This window comes from Ctenocephalides felis, unplaced genomic scaffold (assembly GCF_003426905.1).
Source record: "Ctenocephalides felis isolate EL2017-DRISC unplaced genomic scaffold, ASM342690v1 CF-g0.4_SCAFFOLD_01886, whole genome shotgun sequence".
NCBI lineage: Eukaryota > Metazoa > Arthropoda > Insecta > Siphonaptera > Pulicidae > Ctenocephalides > Ctenocephalides felis.
This window is the reverse complement of record NW_020538040.1, coordinates 181,914,856-181,938,383: the sequence shown is the minus strand read 5'-3', so window position 1 is coordinate 181,938,383 and position 23,528 is coordinate 181,914,856. Positions and strand designations below refer to the sequence as shown.

Genomic DNA, 23,528 nt, shown 5'->3' with positions numbered 1-23,528 from the left:
ATAACCATATAAGGTTCTAAAATAAATAAAGATGTTCATAATTTGCATACGTTGCTTATTAAGCCTATAAATTAAAAAAAATATTATCTATGGGTGATTAAAGAGATATTCAAAAGACTAATTACAACATTTCTAAAATAATTAATTCATCATGTAGTTTTTTGTATTAAACGAAATTGTTGGCCTCATACATTTTAACTTTATACTAGATTTAAAATAATAATAATAACAATGAAATCACGTTTTGTGCCATTTTTAGGTCTGTAAAATAAATTTTAAACGAATGCTCATAGAATGAACTCTCGTATTTCAAATTTGCACTTATCAATTATAACATATGTGAAACGATTGTTCAGTTTCGAAAACTACGCACACACATACATACACACACATATATATATTATAATTATATATGATATATATTATATATGTATATATTTACACACGCACCAACATATATAAATATAAATAAATTATAATCTTATTGTAATAAATTTAATATATTACTTAATTTATTTTAATAAAATTAAAGTAATTACCCTCATTTTTTGGGAATGGTTGCAACCAAAAATAACTTAATTTAAAGCTATGAACTGGTTTTACATTTGGATCAATCCGAGTCCGTAATTGTCCGTAAAATAAACTCAACGTGTAACGAGTAGTTAAAAATTTTAAATAAAAGGGTTTACTTTTTTTACATAATTTTACAGAATTTTACATAAAATGTGATTTAAGAATAAAATGTTGACGCAAACAATTTATTTTAATCCACCGACATACGCCAATAATTTTGTTGCGATAAAGGCTCTTTAACTAAAGACCTTCCAACTGAGCCCCGGTTCGATTTTCAATAATATATTTTGCTTGCCCACGATGAAGAAGTATTTATAATTACCAGTTGATCATTTATCGTTCGATAGACGTAGTTCACGGATCTGGATAGCTCTGAAGAGCCTTGCACTTTTTATAGAAGGAATTTCGTCGCCAGTGGCAGGTGACCCGTCCCGAGATTTGGTCCTCGCGCCGAATGCAGATGCCATAGTCGCCCTCGCAGTTGCCGCTCAGGAAGTTCCACTTGCACGAATCGAAGGCGAGGCGGTTGCTCTCGTTCGTTGCGCGCATCAGGGTCTTGATCTGACGAATTAACAAATTAAACATTTCATTTTAGTCCCAACTAGCTGTGAGTGGAATTCTGTCTTAAGGCAATTAAGGCATCGTGCCCTAAGGCAAATTGCTGGAACTTCCCGTACCAAAAATTATTTTTTTAAAAACGATTAGCATTTTTGAAAAAAAATTACTTAAAAAAAATAAGATTTTTGACAAACAATTAGACAAAAATTACTTTTTTTTGAAAAAAAAAATTTTTTTAATTTTTTTTTTTAATTTTTTTTTTGAAAAAAAAATTTTTTCTTTATTTTGACATATTTTGAAAGATCTAAACTTTTTTTCAAAGCAATCGTACTGCTTTAACTGCATAAAGACGAAATATCAAACCGCGTAAGCTCCGCGTCGACGTCTAACGCGTAAACATTGGTACGGAACCCATAGGAATGTAAACCAAAATTATACTTATTGTTAAAATCTCTATAAAATATCTGATAATTTGATGTGCATATGTCTAATGATCATTTTTGACCGCCAAATGGCATTTTTTTTTACTTTTTTCATTAGATCTCCGAAACCGCTAGACCCGCCTTTATGAAAATTTGATCGGTATTTCACCTTGTCAATACAAGTAAAACGTTTTTTGAATTATTAAAATCGGACGCTCCGTTCTCTTAAAAACTGAGTTACCGTTTTCGGCACTTTTTGCCCCGTATCTTCGGAACGGCTAGACCTGACTTCGCCAAAAACTAATCAGCACGTCTCCTTATCAATACGAATCGAATGTTTTTTGAATTAATCAAATCGGTTGATCGGTGTTCCCGAAATCGTCGACGAAAATTTGTATCCGCACATACATACACACACGCACACACACACACACACACCACACACACACACACACACATACATCCATTTTTTCTAAGGTATGCCAAAATATTCAGAAACCTTTGAAACGTCGAGAAATGCAAAAATTTTCATTTTCGATTTTTTTGCGATTACTATAACTTACCCTACGGGAAGTTAAGCCCGAATCACACGAGGCTTGTTTTCTGACGCTGGATTTCCCGCTTGATTTTTCGCCGATGACGGTGCTGTAAATCATGATATTTTTCAAGCCGTACGCATCACACGAGGCTTGTTTTTGAGCGTTGGTGAGTGAATGAATCGGTAGCGTGCGACATAACCTCGAAATTCAACGCAAATCATTAACAACAATACTTTTATTTTACCTTTTCTGTTTAATACGGGGCATAGAAAATAATATTAGTTTTAATAAAAACAATTCAATAACAGTAATATAGCGAAGAGATAATTTATATAATAATTAAATAAAAATTGGAAAGCTATATATAATTTATTTAAATTTTCATAAATCTGAATTAAAATATTTATTGAAATATTATTATTAAAAATAAAAATCATTTTTATTATAATGAATACAAATAATAAATAATATTGTAAAAATTTAATTTTGTTTTAGTAAAATTTTAAATATATATTTTAATTTTAAATATTTTTTTTGTGAATTTATAAATATAATATTCAATAATATTTCTCAATAAATGGAATAATTAAAATAAATTAAAATCAAAATGTTTCTATATATAAATAAACAAATAAAATGTTTATACTTAAATGTAATAGAAAATGTTTTGATTATCATTTACGTTTATATTATTTTAAATTATATAAAAAATAAAATTTGAAAAAAACTATGTTTTTGCCCGAGACCGATCAATCGGTATTGATTTCATAACTATTTCCAAAATATGTCGCACTTTTCTTCAAGTTTGACAGCAGTGCCGTCATGTGATGATCCATGTGACAAACTACTGCTTCCCGATTGGTCCGGACGGGCAAATCCATCTCGAAAAATAGCACACGTTCTAATGTTGAAATCCAGCATGCTGGCAAGAAACAGAGATCGCTATGACGTCATTTTGGACCCTCTACAGCCAGGTACCTGGCAAGCAGAGCCATAAAGCAGCAAAACAAGCCTCGTGTGATTCGGCCTTTAATGAATGAAGGCTGGGACTATAGCCGGAACGTTTGAATTTTAGAATACATTTTCAAAGAAATTCACGGCGTTTATTGATGATATGCCCGATTATTAAACTCTGTCAATACATATGTCAACACCAAATTCAGAATTATACTAAAAAAAGTGGTTATGATACACATAGATTTTTTATAACTTGCTATTAAAATATGTGAATTTAATTCTTTAAGGCAATACGTCAAAAAAAATAGAGATGTTTAAAAGAATTTTAATTATTTTCATAGGTTACAGACGAATGATTCGTCTCGGATGGGCAGTGATTCAACCATGTCATACTCATAACTTGCTTTTCAATATTCAATCTATATTATTTACTTAACAACAACCAGTTGGTTGTACAATTGTGAATAGGTGATTGAAGATAGTTAGAGTTACTCCAGTTTACTGAAGATGACATAGGATCATAAGTCGAAACATATGGAAGTAATAAAAATATTTCGTAATCTTCATATGTGATGTAACCTATTTAAATGCATAGGGAGTTCTTATTATTATCGTTCTGATAAACGTTATCTTAGGAATTAAAACTCATTAACATCTAAATGTTAATTACAAATAGCGCTTTCAATTTCGATTTCCATTTCGTTCCACTACATATATTTCTCACTCTCGACAGTCAGTGATGATCTGTATCAAAGAAAAATGAAGTTGAGATGAAGTTGTCTATATCACAAATTATTGAATGTTTCAATATATTTCACGATAAAGACAAAAAACGAATTGTAACTCCAAAAATTATCAAGCAAATTAATTGTACTTCAACGAAACATAATACACGGACATCTCAACTGCTATATTTCATGAAAGCTTCATCTTCTCTGAGAAAAGAAGACCCAAAAAAGGCAAGCAATAAATTGATGAATAATAAAAACATATAAACAAAACTGCTTATTCAGTATGACGATATATGTAAGTTGAACAAAATGGTAAATAGTATATATATATGCAACTTTATTTACGCGAGTTATGCTGAGCTTTAATTTGAAGGAATGATATCTTATTTACATTTTCACGGTAGATAGAATAAGAACTCAATGAGGCATTTCTCAATTTTCAATTGTTCTCGGTCGATGTTAATAAATGGATGGGATTGTGCAAAAAGAAGAACAATGCTGAGCAGGGAACGACAAAAATCGTTGATCTTACCGGACATTGGCAGCCCTTCGCGTACATCCCTAGAATGCCTCGCTTCATGACGGTCGTGAGACTTCTATAAGGCCTATAGAAGTCGCACAACGACAGAAGTGATCGGTTCCTTCCCATAATCACGTAAGTTTCGCCAACCTGCAGCTGGACACCGCACATACTGTCCGAGCTGGAGCTCACCAATCGGCCGGACTTCAAATAGTGCGGAGCTTTCTCCGACATCTGAATTATAAACACGGTTAATAACACTCGATATTTTCAATGACAAAAACAAGTAATGACAATATGAAATGGATAAGGAATAATAAATATTAATGCCAAAGTGTTGATTACAATCAAGAAGAAAATTTTAATTCATGATTCGTTTCCTGAGAAGTCTGATCTATATGCGAATGAACGATATCAAATAAAACACACTAAGAGAAGAAAAACTGTAAATAGTTATCATTGTGCTCCTGGGAAAATCTACATTGCCTTGCTCAACAATTTGAGCAATTTTCACATCATTTTACGCAAGATGATACGTTTCCAAGAACTTTGTAAACGTTCACTGATTCATTAATCTGCCCTTAGTGCAATATTCGTTCTTTCGAATAGATTAAAACCATTTCCAAACATCTCCTCTAATTGTAAGAACATTCTTATAGCAACGCAACAAGTTCATTAAACCTAACTTCCAGTTCCTAGTAAGCCTTGCATTTTTAGAAATGCTGGTTTGTGGATTTTCTGCAAAATCTTATATAATCAAGCTTGAATTGTTACACAATCCTCTTGGATCATATTTATCTTTCTTGGGTGTCGATGCGCCGATGAGATAGATTTTTGCTTTTCGGTTCTCTACTCATACTATTACGAATTAATTTATATTTACGATACATAAAACTAGATTTACGTACACACCTTGTATTCTTGCAGTATTTGGAGCTTGTAAACTACTTGATCATTGCTATGGGTGAAATGCCTTTTCATAACCCGCGCCACGATCACTGAAAAATAAAATATTTTAATCAATAAAAAAATTATTTACCATTGCTAATATAATTTAGATTAACAAGAACAAAAATATTACATAGGTATATATGAAACATGATAGTTACAACTTATTTAAATATTTTCTTCCGTTTACTTTAAATTTCAAATGAGATTATACCGTGTTCGTCCTCAACAGACGTTCCAAGTGTTATAGATTTCTCATTTATTTACAATTACATTACTTGAAAAATATCAAATTTTATTGTATTTTTTACATATTATTAGCATTAAACTTGTAAACACATTGTGTGGCATTTATGAGTCACGCTCATGAACAGCCGTATTACCGGTTTGCGTGTTATACAAAAAAAATTTTTTTTGCTGTTATAATCTTATTATAAAAGTGTTTTACTCCACTTTGTATGTTTATTATTTGCCGCAGAAAACCTATTCATTAACATTTTTAATAATTTATTTTGAATGAATTATTGTAACTACCTAATGATATCGAACGTCATAAGAAACATTTAATTTCTTTTTTTTAAATTTTGTGTTCCGCACCAATATATAAACATTGAACTAAAAGTTAAATTATTTACATTTAAAACCAACATGGTAATACCGTACCATGTTTAAGTGGAATTTAAACACTAAATCATTATTAGTTATATTTCCCTAATGTTCATTCTTTAAACGGAAATTTACAGCAAACTACCTTACACAATTTCCATTTCCGATATTTCTCAATAGAAGTGGATAATTTTTTGCTTACTTGCATATTTTTTGTGTTTGAGATGATTTCGAATTCAAATTTATTCATTAGTTTTATATCTCTATACAGTTCTATATCTCGTGGATAACTTCTTCAAATTTTGAATTGTTTGAATAAAAACAGATTATTTTATTACCGTAGTCGGCTTTGCAGAATTGTTCCTGAGGATGCATCGGCATACAGGAGCACGCATCCGAACTGTAGGGCCCGAGCGCCAAAACCAGAATCAGGGCTGACAGACATCGGCTCCATCGGCCCATCCTGAAACGAAATAAAGTTAAACATTTAATTTTCAAACAAAAATTTAATTTGCGCGAAATTTTCAAAAATCGTTCAACGCTATTTTCGTTCTTCGAATATACGAAGAAACATTTCATGCCGTTTATAAAATTCTGAAACATTGAAAAATATCATTGGAAGACTACCCGTGGACGGCTTTGAATAATTTGCAAGAGGTATGTGATAACTGATAATAACTTATATTCTGTAAATTATACAATATTTGCAAGTCCTATGCTCTCCAAGATTTTAAAATCATAGCTACGCTTCTAGATGCAATTATACTATAAATTTAAAATATATAAATATGCATCATAAAATCCTTATTAGATTATAAGGGTACATATCCCCCAATTGATATTTGGTGATTTTTTGTCGAATTTCCTCTCCCCCTAAAAACCTCACGAATTAATGGACACTCCCTAATTAGTGTGAAGAGTAATTATATATGTAGATCGGAAATTTATTTAGACATTATGATCTAGTTATTAGCCAAGAAGTATTTTGTTAATTATTGTGTCTTTATTTCATTCAATTCAGAATATTATTATTTTTTCTTTTTTGCTTAAAGCAATAGTCGTAAAACATCTGGCTCAGATGTTCTTTGAACTCGCGATCTGTAACATTGCTTCGAGTGTTCGAGTTCAAGTAACAATGATCGCAATTGATTCATTTCCTCATTTTCAGAGCCCCACCGGGCCCGTGAGCCGTACGATGTGCGTTATGCGTTTTGCGTTGTGCCTTCTGCAGGAATCGCGTCGCGGACGATTCTCGACGCACATTCGCACATTTGCAAGATATTTAGACTTCTTAATTTATACTGGAATTACTTACGTTAAAATATTATAAAAAATATTAATGATATTAGAGATGAAAAGGATTCATGTTATTATTATTATTTCTATATTTATACTAGCAAACCCGACGAACTCCGTTTCGCCACCAGATGGTTTCGTGAGAAAGATGAAGAAATTTTTTGTTTGTTTTATATTTGAAAAGGAAAAATTTGATCAGGAAAGAAAACCCGACTTATTTTTATATATATAGAAGATAATCTATTTGCAATTATTTTAAACAATTGCAATTATTGATTATTTTTAATACTCGAATTTTTAATTACGGTGCGTGAAGTTCCAGCAATTTGCATTAGGGCACGATGCCACGCACCACTAATTTTCTTAGCTATAAACCTTGCGGAGCCCGAGACCTTTCCAACGAATGCAAAATTGTCGAAATCGGTTCGTGCGTTCTGAAGTTATTTCGTCAGGAAGGAAAACCCGACTTATTTTTATATGTATAGAAGATAATTGTATATATGTGTACGATGTATATGTATGTTGAGTGCAAATGATCAGGCGTTACATAAATAGAAAATTATTGTATCATTATATCAATAAAAATTACATGAATACATTTTTATTGATGTAATGCCCAATCATCAGAACGTCCTTTAATACTCACATATTATATTGCTGGAGATAAGATAGACCATAAAATAGAGAAAAGAAACATTATAAATAAGAGACATATGATGCGTAAACGTAGTATTAATTATTGATTGATTATTCTTAACGGTAACATTTGTACAGTTTATAAATATAAATCACAATTCGAATATTAGACTTTAAAGGAAGAAACTAATTTAGGGGCCAAGTCTCGGATAAAATAGAAATGGTGATTATGGTGATTCTATGTTACGGGTCTATGTTCGTATGAGTTGGTATTTGCTGTGCGATCAGACGTTTTACACGTATAACTTAACCTACAAAACGCACAAACGTCAAATAACAATTTTATCATAAGTACAACTTTTGATGTCTCAATGACAATACATACGTGGAGTTGGGCTTTATGTGAAAAACGCCTGATCGCACCGCAAATACATAGATTTTTGACAGTTGGATGCTACTAACTCATACGTAGTCCCTCAATATTGCATCACCATAACATTTGTATTTTATCCGAGAATTGGCCTCATAATATTTCAAGTTTGTGAATAGCATTTCATTGACTGAAAACTAAAATATTAACAATAACCTTACGTTTGATTGAGTTGTCTGAAGCCGTCGGCAAAAGGCACAATGCTAAAGCACAATTTATATTTATATACATATTGTATAACGTCGACTTCAATATCAGACCGCGGACAAGATTAATAATGCCGCGAAGCGCACATACACACCTGGAACGATTACGGACATTGTATTACATCGCACTTACAATTAGTCCAATGACAATATGCTATGTGATATAAAATTTTGAAATTTCCGAATATTATTAGTCGGTGCAAAAATTCAACTACAATAAAATTCCGTTAACACGATCCCTTAAAAATTGAGAATTTGAAAACGTGTGAAAAACACAAAACACTTATAATAATGAGACTGTTTGTTTTAAGCACGATAATAGAATGTTCAGTATTCAAAATAGGACGATATGTCTCGAGTTTCTTCTGACTGTAAAAAATCCTTTAAATATCCATTGCATAAAATTTTTAAATATCATGTAAAAAAAAGGAAAATAATTGTGCTGATAAAAAACTTAAAAATAAACTGTTAAAATAATTGATAGGAAAATATGAAAATAGAAAAATATTTAATTGCTTTACCATCATGATAATTTAAAAAAAATATTAACTTACCACGGCTTGAATTTAAAAAATAAATTCGTGGTTCGTATTTTTGCAACAATTTTATGATAATTTCTGTCCACGTATCAGCGATCTGATAGCAGTAAAACTTTTTCTCATTTATCAAACTTTCCTATATCTCTATTCTCTAAAATAGTACCTAAGCAGTAATTGGAGCTCAGAAACACTGAGTTTGATTTATTATTTGTGATTTTATTTTTATCTATCGACCATTAAGAAATATGTTTCAAAGTGCAGGAACTGTGGCAGGGGAAGTTACTAGTCAAGTTAAGTTCGAAAAATCGTATAAAGCATGATTGTCTTAACAAGGTTCTACTTTATATTGTGCAATGAATTCGAAACAAACGCTTTTACTGAAAATCAGTTGAGTGCGTGCGCGCGATACTAGAAGTGATGTCATCTCGGCCGACGTTAAACTGCAGCATCTAATATAATTGAAAGTCACTCTGTAGGTCATGCTATAGAAAATATGTATTCGTCGTACGCACACCGGCACCGGCACCGACATCAGCACCAACACCAGCACCGACACCAGCACCGCACCGACACCAGCACCGACACCGGCACCAATGTACGAGTAGGAGTTGGGTGTATGACAACAAGTGATTCCGATTCAGATAACCCGGCGACATTATTAGAATTCGAAGAATTCTGACTCGTTTGCTGTAAATAATCAATTCACTTGCCAAAACTAATCGTAGTAACTAGATTGTACAAAACACATCAAAGTCATTTGTCGAGATCATTTCATAAATTCTATTTATACTAACCGAATGCTACTTGCCTTAAGGCCAAAATGACACAACTAGTTTGATATTAATTTACTAGACAGTAAGAAAACTAGGTGTGTTAACTAAATTTTCGAGGTCTAATTGTTGCTTTTGTGGTTTCATATTTTCTCGCAATTACTTCACTTTTCATAAAGCAGACTAACAAAGTAACAGAGATACGGACTCCAAGAGAGGCCGACAAAAATTATATGGAGATTTTTGAAATGTAGTGCTAGTGGACAGACAAAATAACCAATGAAGAAGTGCTGGGAAGAGCAGGCGAAGAAAGAACTCTACTGAATACGATCCTGAAAAGAAAATAAATCTGGATCGGGCCCATTATGAAAAAAGAGTGCCTGTTGCACGATGCCATCGAATGTAAAATAGGACTGAAATGATTGGGCAGATGAGGAATGCAGACGATTAATGACTTACGCGAGAATTAAAAAATAAAGGGAAATAAAAGTCGAAGCACAGGACCAGGAAGCATGGAAGCAGAAGTTTGAAAATGCATAAAAATGAATAAGAAGTGATTAATGTTAATGATTAAAATGATAACGTTAATGGACTTTTATTGTGTTATTGCAAGATTAACATTTTAATTGTTTCGAGGCATAAATTGCGTCAGCTAACATATTAAGCTGTCAGTCTGATAACCGAACTTATACTTTATTAATTTGGGTTATAAATTACAGCTAGATAGAAATTTCTCGGCCGACTATATAATTTTTGTATGTATTTTGGATGTAACACATTTAATACAAAACTTAATTACGCCGAAATTATAAAATGTTTTCATACTCCATATTATCTATTTATATCAGCGATAACCAATTAAATATAATCTAAATGGCAAAGTACACAATGCGATAATGCAAAATTCAAGATAATCTAAGTAAGATAGGTAAGATTTTTTTTTATTTATTGGCTTTTGATAAACATTTAGCTATACACATAATGTATAATGTACTTATCACGTATATATTTCTTGATAGACCTAATAAGTTTGCCTTATGTAAAATTGATACCAAATTAAACAGTTTGATAAGCACATTAATAAAGTAAAATTTCTCTAACTTTTTTTTCTTGAGATAGTTAACATTAAACCTACCAACGCCGGTCAAACTGACTGTTTCAAACTTTGTGTACAACTTATTATTAGACATTTTTAAACGTTAAAATAGCGTTATCAAACTATATGATAATTCTTACAATATGCTAATAATATTTTCTTCATTCTAAATAATGTTATTTTACGGAGTTGTTTCCGTCGAAATGTAGGTGTAGGATTTATACATAATATACCGAATAAACCGGAAAAAATTTGGATGATGTGTAAAGTCAATAGTAAATATATAATAAATGGGTTTCCCTATTTGGGAAATGACAAGATGAGGGATTGTTAAATTCTTCAAATAGATAGTTTGTTGTTCTAAAACTGATAAATTCATTCACAGATTAAGAAGAGATTTTTATGAATCTGATTTCATTTCTCTGACGGTTATCCAATAGAAATAGAAAAAAGCAGCAAAAGTGTTCCGAAAATCATTAGTTTTTGTATTAGTACATTGTTTGGTGAAAATATGAAAGACCAGATGGCTAAGGAATGTAACTTGAAGTTGAAAATTTGTAGGTGACAACTTTAGGTTTATTTCAACATTTTGAACCTAGCTGGATATATGCGTAAATTGTGTATAGAGAGACGACGAGTAAAAGCATTTTTAGACATGAATTTTTGTTTTAGCTAATTGTTTAACTCAGCGATACATATTCAAAATCTCTAGAAAATCAAGGTGTTATCAACACTGTCCATAAGTTCGGTTTTGTGTGGACTTATGACTTAAAATAAAATTTTGCGAAAGTTACAAAACAACAAATATATTTGCGTCAAATGTACATTTCAGACAAAAACTAGTGGCGTATAGCATCGTGCCTTAAGGCAAATTGCTTGAACTTCCCTTACCGTAACGAAATGTTCGAGGAATATTAAATGTTTTCAAATAGATTATTATAAATATTGTAACATTGCCTAATATTTATGAGAATTATATAAACTAAATTGCAAAGTTAAAAATATTTGTTGTTTATTAGAACTTTAGTCAGTTATTAAAAATGAAATCTGAACAATTTTCACTATAGAAAAAAATTAAAAAAGAAAATTTAAACTATTTTTTTCCAAAAGCAATTATTTTGTTAAAACGAGCATAAATTTCTTTGAATCATTCAAATCTGACGCTTAGTTCTTTCAAAAACTGCCATTTTTTGTACAATTTTTGACCTGCCTTTGCCAAAACTAATCACTTCTTCCACACTCATTACAAATTGAATGTTTTTTAGATCATTGAAATCGGATACTCCGTTCTCTGAAAAACTCGATTTTTATTTTCTGCACTCCATATCTCCGTAATGGGTGGACCTGTCTTTGCCAAAAACTAATCAGCACATCTCCCTATCAATAGGAATCTAATGTTTTTTGAACCATTCAAATCGGTTGACCCGTGCGCCCGAAAACGTGGACGAAAAAATGCGGACATACAAAACACACACACATCCATTTTTTCTGAGGTATGCCAAAATGTTCCGAAACAAAACGAGAAGATATGCAAAAATTTGCATTTTTGATTTTCGACCCATTACTATAACTACCATACGAGAAGTTAATAACTTGTAAACCATGTGAAAACATTGGACATTCATTATAAATATTCCATTTTATTATTAGAAATTATACAAAAACAAAAATTTCTTCAATTTATATACATTAAACAATAAACCAATCATTATCTGAATTAAATAATAAAATAGATAACTTTTCAATTGTAGGTCAATTTGACCGTGCACGGTAGGTATAGGTATACATAAATTGTCGGTAGGTTTAAGTAATGTCGTTAGTGTTAAAGTAATAATAATTCCCAGTAACTTGATCAAGAGCTTAAAAAAATCAAGAGTAAATAGTTTTGATCAGCATAATCGATACGGTCGACCTTTGTGAATATCGTAACAGTGAATATAAAGATGATTTAAGACATTAATAATAATAATTAATAACGATCGCGTATGTAATGCATCGAATGGATCCTTTTGCGCCGCCACAACAGACGAGAAAGAGAACAGAACGGAACGAGAGCGTTGTCTGCCCGTTGCAAATCAAATAAACCGCAAATAAACCACATAATCATAATGATAATGCATTCACATCATAGCCATAGCAGACAATTTATATAACTCCAAGGTGTCGAAAACTCAACGCCAAGCCGAAACGAAAAATTCGATTCATTTTATCCCATCCTGTTTGAAACTTATGAGCTTTTAAGTACAACCTAGAGCTTTGGTCAAACTGTCACTATTTGATTAATGTGGTTAAAGGATCCGTAGCCGTAAATAACATTTTTAGAACAGCATTCAAATTGCAACAAGTTGAGGAGCTTTTGAAAACTGTCAACCAAAACAAAATTACATTTTATTAAATTAATTAAATTACAATTATCTTATATATATATATATATATATATATATACATATATTATTTGAGTTTAAAAGTCGGGCGTTACATCAATAAAAAATAGTGTGAGAGTTTTTAGAAATTTATTTAAAATTCATACGTTTCGGCTAGCATCTTAGCTAGTCTTCATTCAGTGGCAATGAATTTAAAATTTGGTATGCTAACATAACAGATGAAAACATTATGGTACAAAATTAATTATGAAAAAATTATGGTATGAGTATGTGCACAGTGGTACAAAATATATTTTTAACATCACAAATGGTAAAACACACTCAAATAAACGTAAATAACTTTTAATAAGTTGTCGAAACTATGTATTGACTATTCGGCGTCTAAGATAGAAATATCATTTGTCTCAACATCAAATCAAATCTATTCAAAAAATATATATGCATATATATATATATATATATATATATATAATTTATGGCCGCATAAAATACATATGTGCAAATGATGTAAGAGAAGAAAAAGAAAACATCGAAATATGATAACACTATATCAATGCAATAGTTTCCTTATAACTTTTCATTATACGAATGGAATAGGTACCTATAAGAATCGATCCCGTGAGGTACATTACAATTAGCATGTATATGATATAACCTTTTGCAAAGAGAAAATGCTACTGCTTGTCGCTTCGCGCCTTTCTCAAATTTGTACGTATTAACGAACTACTGTAAAAATATCGAATAGTTTATTTTATTTAGTTCGAATAGGCTTGAAACCGTTATTGTTTTAGGGTTAATAATGTAGTAACATTTACTAAAATAAATTATACTAGCTTTACATTAATATTAAAATGTTAACTACGATCTAAAAATATAGCTAACTAATGTAAATAATGAATTACTTTCTTTGACAAGAAATTATGTAGATATTAGCTGATTTTAAAGAAAGAATATATTTACTATAATTACTATGTATGTAAATATCGTATTTGTATATGAATTCTAAAACACTTATATTAAAAGCTTAAAATTTATTACAAGTGTGATTAAATACGCATGTTGTCCATCCGTAATATTAATTTTTATGATTGGCAATTAAAATTAAACCCGTATCAGATCGGAAAAATAATAGCTAGTAATTGCAAAAAATACATGACATGATCTGGATTTGGATCTCCTTTGGATGGCACAACACATACACAAAAATACACTTAGGAAACGTGTTCGATTTTCCTTTGGGCGCATACTTTACGCTGCCCAGGAGTAGGAGAGTTATATATCCACAATTATACATACTATATATATATATATATATATATATATATATATATATATATATATATATTACGGGGCTCATTTATTATAAAATCGTCGTAGCTGTCTCGCAACCACAATAAATCCCAATATGGTAAAGAATCTCAATGTCGGAGGTCGAACGACCACGAGGTTGTCCGTTTTAATATGATACACGCAAACAGGCGAGAGATTCACCAACGCCAACATTGTATAGTCAGCAACAATAAAATTCATATCTACGGGCAGAAACCACAAATTGGAAATTTTCTGAAAAATTAAGATTTTGTGGCTCTTCATTCTTATATTTAACATCAAATGTCAAAACCACACGCTGCGAAGAAAAAGTAAATGATTTCTGGCTTACTTGATATAAGAAATTCATTCTGCCATTGCAATTGTGAAATTAAATTTAATTGAATATCAATGATCACCGTTAGATAAATTCTAATAATAAATAGATGTAAGTGGTATTTTACATGAAGGAAAAGTGCATGAAGTTCCCAACATGTGTAAATAATCAATAAGAAATCAACAATTAAATTTTGACGAGCTGCCGCGGAGCATTATAATGTGGGAAACTATGGCAGATTATTCAAACATGTTAGTTACTTGCTTATAATTAGAAAATTAATAGTAAGGTTCCTGACGAAAATTTTATGGATGCGCATCAAGAAAGGAGGTTGCAGGTTGCCTAAATTTACTATATATTACAAAGAAAGCGTACCCGTGTTTTCACTGTACCATAATATATGCATCGTCAAGTATTATGCACTCAAGTATTATGGTGCCGTGCGTCAAGGATCTTACAACAATGGACCACTACCAAATTCGGAACAGATCGTTAAATTCTGAAAATATCTATATTCTCACACATGTAAGTCAGTCTCAAAAGACGCACACACCAAACAAATTTATGGTGAGATAAAATGCAGTAGGTGTCAAATTTGTATTGTCTGAAGAATGTGGTTGGCGTTCTACGGATTTATTGTCATTGTTATAAAACGATGATAAACTAAATATAAGGGACAGTAATTTTATTTTTTACATGATAAGTGTATTTATGAGATGTGATTTTCAAAAGAAACATTGAGTACCGTACATAAAAGAAAATCAAGCCTAAGATGATATCAGACATGACGCATCTGTAATTCTCATATTCTGCAAGTGATTTATTACATGATGCTATACTTAATTTTTAACGAATATTACAGACAACTGCTAAAGCATTCATATCGGCACATACGTGTCTTAATCCATGCGATTAATTTCGTTCAAGATAAAATTAAAAAGAACATAAAGATCTTTAGAACTTTTTGAAGAAGTTTATGGTTTCGCCATAAAGTACAATTTTCTAATTTTATGTTTCAAATCATTCTGAATCGTTTGGCATCAAACTTTGAACAAGTGTATGTGTGTGTACATAAGCCAAAGTTTTTAACCTTTCGTCGACGTACTGTATGAATGTATTTTTAAAATAAAAACAGTCTTTAATAATACAGTCATCACAATGTATAATTATCATTTTCAATATCGCTATAAACAAATCGTGATAATTCCTCAGCCTATATGTGTTGTCATTTATATCAGACTTTTTTTTTACAAAGAATTATATATGAAAACTGTAGTTGATGGTGTAATTACGTCAAAATAAACGGTTGGTCAATATAGGTGTATGGTGTAGTCATCATAAATGGATTCTACTTCAATATATTTCTGTTAAAAATGCGTAATAACTTTAGCTTATTTTTCAAGAAGAAAAAAAACACGAAGATAAAATAACAGTGAACAATCATTTTGTATTATATTCCGTATACAAAGCAAATAGAAGGTAATGATCTTTACAAAGACGTCTGATCTCGAAAGTAAGCCAGAGGCGACCACGTTTTCGCACTTAAGCAAACAAATATAAAATAACACAACACTCAACTGTCCTACAGGCAAAGGCAATGCAAAGCGGAGAAAATCTAATGACATATTGTTTAAGTTATGTTATCAAGAAATTCTTAAAAATGCCTTGCTTTACGTTTACCAGTTTAATACTGGTAAAACAAAATAAATAATCGTTTATTTTATATTTTATTAACTTCCCGAAGGAAACGTTTATATTTTCGACAGAAAATCCGACTTGCTAATTTCATGTTCTCTCGACATTGCTAGTCATTCTGAATCGTTTGAGACCAAAATTGAAAAAGTGTGTATGTGTGTGTATGTGTAAGCCGATATTTGATGTTTCGTTGCAATTTTCTCAAAAATGGCTGCTCCCATTTCAAAAATTTTAAAACCACTCGATGAAATCGATAAGAACACCAGTTGATTAGTTTTTCGAGAGGATCAGTTTATCCGTTTCTTTACAATTAGCACACAAGTACAAAAATGTTCGTCAACATTTTAGCACATGTTTTTTTACCTAGTAGAACGCCGTTGGGTGTTGCTATTATCTTCTAGTTTATATTGTAAAAAAAATAAAATTGTAAGATATTTATAGTTAGCAGTTTCTGCTTATTGTTCATAAAAACACTTTGCAGAGTAAAATTCAATGAAAAAGAAAAACATTTTAGCCATAAAATCCTGAACCGATTTTAAAAATTATAATATTATTAATAAAAATGTTTGTCATATTTGTACAAAATTTAAGACCCTTCACAGCAACTTAATCTAGATTAATCATCATCATCATTAATCTAAATTAATCATAAATAAATTAATCTACATATAGATGTTAATACATCTTGCCTTAAGGCAAAAAGACTAACAAATAGTTTCCATGACAACAAATCATTAAAGAGCACACAACATTTATAAACTTTTATCAAAAAAAAACGCATAACCACATTATTGCATAGTAAAATGTGCTTATTATACGAGTCATTATTATTGGGTCAAGCTTTTATATTTTACTTTTTCAATATATAAATTCTTTTATATAGATGTAATTTTTCATTAAATACAAATAATACCATCCAAACGAACTTGCGAAAAATCTCTCTCCAAATACTCTCTACAAATACTATTAGAAGATTAAAGAGCTTAAACCCATTAGATTCAGTGTAGTTAATTTACAATTTAAATTTACAATTATTTTCTGTATATATTTTACAAACTTGAAATATTACCAATGGGTAGTATTTTAAAATATTATTTATAACTTTAATCAAAATAATTACTGAATGCCTTCTAGGCAGTTGAAATTTGATGAAAATAGAAAAAAGAATAATTAAATAAATGGGAAAATATGTATTACATGATAAAATAATTATAAACAGAACTACGTATCGCATTTAAACTGTTTTAAATCTTCTTTAGTAACATTTGTGTGCAACGTTAAAAAATTAGAATACAATAAGTATATTTATAAAACGAAGAATTGATATGAAACGAATTTGGTCTAATATAAGAATATTATCTTTTGTACATGCAAAAAGAGTGGCGATTTAGACAATGGTTACGGCTTTATTATCGTGTGCGTTTATTATATTACGATTACGATTACGATTGATTCGGTTACCGTCATTTCGCTAAATATGATTTTACACAGGTCAATCGGTGTTAAATCTCATACAAACAGTTTTATAATAATATCATACAAACAGTTCGTAGCAGTTCAAGCACGTACATCACGTTTGATGACCGCATACATAATATGTATGTAATGCTACAACAATACATATTACGATAGACATAACATAACGCTTTACATAATTGCGTGGACTTAATTTTTTTAACCTACATTTTCAGCAATGAGCTTTTACTTTTTGTTGTTTGCTTCTGGATAAATAGGTGGCGCACCCGAAACCACACGGAGAATTTTCAAATTGATTAATGCGAAAAAAAATTAGTTTTTATAATTTGATTATACGTTTACGTAGATACACTCTAGTTTATCAAACCTACAACAAGTAGGTGTTAGGGTCATATTACCTTAGGGCAAGTTGCATGAACTTTCCGATATGCATAAATATTCAATTTTGAAATGTGTGACAATATAAGTTTGAAATATACACCAAGTTTGATATCAAGCTATTCAGGATGACATGAAAAGTTAAGAAAACATTAGCAAATTGGATTTTCTGGACATAAACATATCGAAATCAAAAACTTCGTTAATTTTAAATCATAATAAATATATAATTTATTTTTTACGTTAGTTAAATAGAAATGCTATGTTGAAAAACAGTTTTAAATTTGCCATATCCGAGCAGAACATAGTACTATCATAATACGATATTTCATATTGAATTAATTATGTAAAATAATTGGAAATTCCGCAAACGATTAATTTTTTTTGTGTTTGTTGAACTCAATGTCAGTGGCGAGAAACTGCAAACACAAACACGGATTTCGGAGTAAACCTCAATGCGTGCGGTCAAAAAAATATCCATAAGCCACAATTCCACAATTTAAGATGCTGGCTGATAGGCATCACTACATGTCAATATTATCTTTGTTCTTGCATGCCTGATGTTATTTACAATCGCATAAATAATTCGAAACAAATTTTTTTTTGAAAAAATAGTGAAATTGTGTAACCACAGAACACGTGCACGCACTCAAAAACATTTATTTAACACATATCCAACGAGTTTATTTTTATATGCGGACGCTGGAGAACGCATTTGGCCGGACGATATATGTACTCAGAAATCAGCGAAATGTGAACGATTCAAAATTTCTCAAATATAAAATTTACAAAGTCAGATGCACAATGTTCAAGCACAAATGACATTTATGTTTTTTATAGACATTCAATGAATATGTACAGAAAACGTGAGAAATTACCGATTTCTAATAAATAATGAATATAAAAATAAACGAAAATATGAATACACAGAGCTGTCAGATTATTTTTGTAATAGTAATATACATATATAACATATTATTATAGTTCAAGAACTGACGTGCGTATTATGCTAGAAATTGTGTTAAACATGATCATATTTATATATCTATTATTGTAATATATAATTATAATATAATAATTATAATTACGAATATTAATTTATGTAAATGTACTGCGTAAAACACACAGTACTCTATTTTTGTACAAACTATTTCATAGTACCTACTAAATTACAATCGTTTTGAAACCGCAATTCGTCTCATCATTAGTATAAAATTAAGAAAAATATACTAATACATTATAATATTATAATTAGTAAATAATTTATATAATGTGTTTACATATTTTTATTAATTTTTACACTGACGATGAGGCAAGTCACATCTTGAAACTTTTGTGATTTCGTACTTTATGAAATGAAGTTAATACAAAAATAGTGTCGTGTATTCAAATTTACATAATAAATAAATAAAAAGATATATGTATATATATACATATATTATATATATATATATATATATATATATATATATATATATAACAAAAGTATTTTGAGTGGTTAGATATTAATTTAGAAATATGAATAAACAGCACTCTTTTTTGCACTAATTTATTAAATAATTTCAATTTTACAAACGTTTCGTAGGTTTGTTTAATCATCGTCATACACTGATAATGAGACAAACCTAGTTTCAAAACATTTGTAAAATTAACATTATTTAATAAATTAGTGCAAAAAGTGTTATTTGTTCATGTTTCTAAATTAATATATATATATATATATATATATATATATATATATATATATATGTGTGTGTGTGTGTGTTTTTGACATTGAAATATATTTGATATAATTAGCAGCCAATACGCCGACTTAAAAATAGTAAAATAATTTTCAAATCTTTATTCGTACGTTTCGATACTCAATGTGTCATCTATAATAAGAACAATATTATTTTCAATAAAAATGAAAAGTGTTATTAACAATAAACATAGAAACATAACTACTATTTTAAAATAAAAACTAACCCAGGTAACATCCTTAACACGTTGATCGCCACGATAACATCAGACAAATTTTGACATGGACCCTGATAACTTTATTAGATAATTTAGTTAGAAATGTATGAATTTTTTTTCACAAAATTCGTGAAAAACAATATTTTTATGACACATAAAACATTTCACTTGCAGAACTTTTTAGTGTCAGGCACATACGACTGACATAGCAATTAATGTGTTAATTTGACAAAACATTAATCCATCATTATCTATTCCTTTTTTAAAAATTCGACAGATTAATTACTAATTATGTATATATCAAATATATACACAGTTGTGGTTTAAATTGAAACTAGTGGGGTGGGTGGCATCGTGCCTTAAGGCAAATTGCTGGAACTTCCCGTACCGTAACGAAACGTTCGAGGAATATTGAATGTTTTCAAATAGATTGTTATAAATATTGTATTATTGTCTAATATTTATAAGAATTATATAAACTGAATTGCAGAGTTGAAATTATTTGTTTAAAGTATATTAGAACTATAGTCAGAATTAAAAATAAAATCTGAATTATTTTCGATATACAAAAAATTAAAAAAAAAAAAAAAAAAAAAAAAAAAAAAAAAAATGGTACAAAATTTTTTTTTCCAAAATCAATTATTTTGTTAAGACAAGCAGAAAGTTCTTTGAATCAATTGAATCGGACGCTTAGTTCTCTCAAAAACTGCCATTTTTTGTACATTTAGCTCTGTATCTCCGAAATGGCTGGGCCTGCCTTTGCGAAAAACTAATAACCCTTTCTCCCAATCATTACTAATGGAATGTTTTTTAGATAATTCAAATCGGATGCTCCGTTCTCTCAAAAACTCGATTTCTATTTTCTGCACTCTTTGCTCCTTATCTCCGTAACTGCTGGACCTGTCTTTGCCAAAAACTAATCAGCTCTTCTCCTTATTAATAGGAATCGAATGTTTTTTAAACCATTCAAATCGGTTGATCCGTACGCCCGAAAACGTGGACGAAAATTTGTATCCATACATACATACACACACACACACACACACACACACACACACACATCCATTTTTTCTGAGGTATGCCAAAACGTTCAGAAACCTTCAAAACGTCGAGAAATGTAAAAATTTTCAATTCCGATTTTCGGCCCATTACAATAACTTACCCTACGGGAAGTTAATAATAGTAAATTACACAAGAAATTGATACGAAAGGTGTGACATACTACAATAACGTGATTGTCATCAATTTTAAAATTACTGATTACATCCCAATTCAATTTAGAATGAATTTTTCATTAAAAAGTCCTTCATAATTAAAACATAATTGATTGTTGTTATAAATCCATATAAAAACTAATTGGTAATGTTAATCCATCAAATAATAAGTCTCACCTTAGCACAAAAGCACTGAACATAACTGTAACAACAATATCACATAAGCACTTTTTAATTTAATTAGTACAACGTCAATCAGATACAGTATGAATGGATGAACGGACGTAGGATTCCTGGTGTGGCACAGATAAATAATAAATAAACTTGTTTACTAATCGATTCGGATTAGTGATCGTGATCGTGATCGCGATCGCGATCGGCAAATATAAATGTGAATAAAGAACGCGGAATCTGTCACTTTCGTTATGGGAAGCGTTTGCGTTCGCGTTCGCGTTCGCCTACGCCTACCTTGGCCGAGTTTAGCGCTGTCTCTGGCGCGGCGCGCTTGACAGCCGCTTATATATCGTCTCTGGATCGGCGCGGCCACACTCGCACTCGCACTCGCACGGTCGCACGACGTACGAGGACCGAGGACCGAGGATCGAGAGAAGAGCGGCATCAATGTGCTCTCGAATGCGTATTGCGTATGAGTTAAGAGTTACATGCAATTATGTGATGTACTCGTACTCGTACTCGATGCAAACACCAAAGAGTCTTTAGTCTTCACTCGAGAGATACCATCGCAATTAGTTTATTGAAATTTAGTTCACTCATTATCAAATATTAAATAGCATTTTGCACCAATTATGATCTTTTAGTCGCGATGATCGAGAGACACCATTACAATTTGTTTACCGAAATTCAACTCACATATTAGATAGCATTTCTCATCGATCGCAATATAATTATTTTATTAGTAAAGATATATAAAATCACTTCCTTTTCTACATGATATGAATATGTAGTCAATCGGAAGTTAATAAAGTATATAATTAATACCATAAGTTTATCTATCAGAAGGCATTGGAGGACTTTCAATTTAGTTTATAAATAACAAGGTAAAGCGGAGCTTAATGGTAAAAACGTCCACTACCATTACCTCAAAAAGAAGTATGGTATTGTTTAACGATACTATTTTGAAATAGTAGGCAAAACATGTATAATCAGCTATAGCCTTATTATACATAACAAAAGTATTGTTTTTTCATTGATAGTTTTTAACTTCCCGTAGGGTAAGTTATTGTAATGGGTCGAAAATCGAAATTGAAAATTTTTACATTTCTCGACGTTTTGAAGGTTTCTGAATATTTTGGCACACTTCAGAAAAAAAGGATGCGTGTGTGTGTGTGTGAGTGTGTATGTATGTATGAATACAATTTTTCGTCCACGTTTTCCGACGCACGGATCAACCGATTTGAATGGTTCAAAAAACATGCGATTCCTATCGATAGGGAAAAGAGCTGATTAGTTTTTGGCAAAAGCAGGTCCAGCCGTCTAGGAGATACGGAGCAAAAAGTGCAGAAAATAAAAATCGAGTCTAGCGGTTTCGGAGATACAGAGCTAAATGTGCAAAAAATGGCAGTTTTTGAGAGAACTAAGCGTCCGATTTGAATGATTCTAAAAACTTTCTGCTTATTTTAACAAAATAATTGATTTTGGAAAAAAAATTTGCTTCTAAAAATTTTTTTTAAATTTTTTTTTCAATTTTTTTTTTGTATATCGAAAACATTTCAGATTTTTATTTTAATTCTGTTCTAATATACTTTAACAAATAATTTTAACTTTGCAATTCAGTTTATATATAATTCTTATAAATATTAGACAATGTTACAATATTTATAATAATCTATTTTGAAACATTAAATATTCCTCGATTCCAGCAATTTGCCTTAAGGCACGATGCCATACACTCACTAGTTTTGGTTTTAATCTCTTTTATTCAGTTTGTGA

At 30.5% G+C, this 23,528-nt stretch overlaps 2 protein-coding genes across 2 annotated transcripts in view; one reads left to right on the top strand and one right to left on the bottom strand.

Moving 5' to 3' along the window:
* LOC113376340 (synapsin-like) overlaps positions 1–23,528 on the top strand; it is a 42,312-nt gene that overhangs the window by 3,372 nt on the left and 15,412 nt on the right.
* LOC113378541 (tissue inhibitor of metalloproteinase-like) lies at positions 754–22,034 on the bottom strand. The gene is made up of 5 exons (XM_026619090.1): positions 21,756–22,034; positions 6,193–6,317; positions 5,213–5,298; positions 4,313–4,534; positions 754–1,134 (listed from the first exon to the last, which is right to left on the bottom strand). The coding sequence occupies exons 1-5, from the start codon at positions 21,776–21,778 to the stop codon at positions 928–930; spliced, it is 663 nt and encodes a 220-aa protein (XP_026474875.1). The 5' UTR covers positions 21,779–22,034; the 3' UTR covers positions 754–927.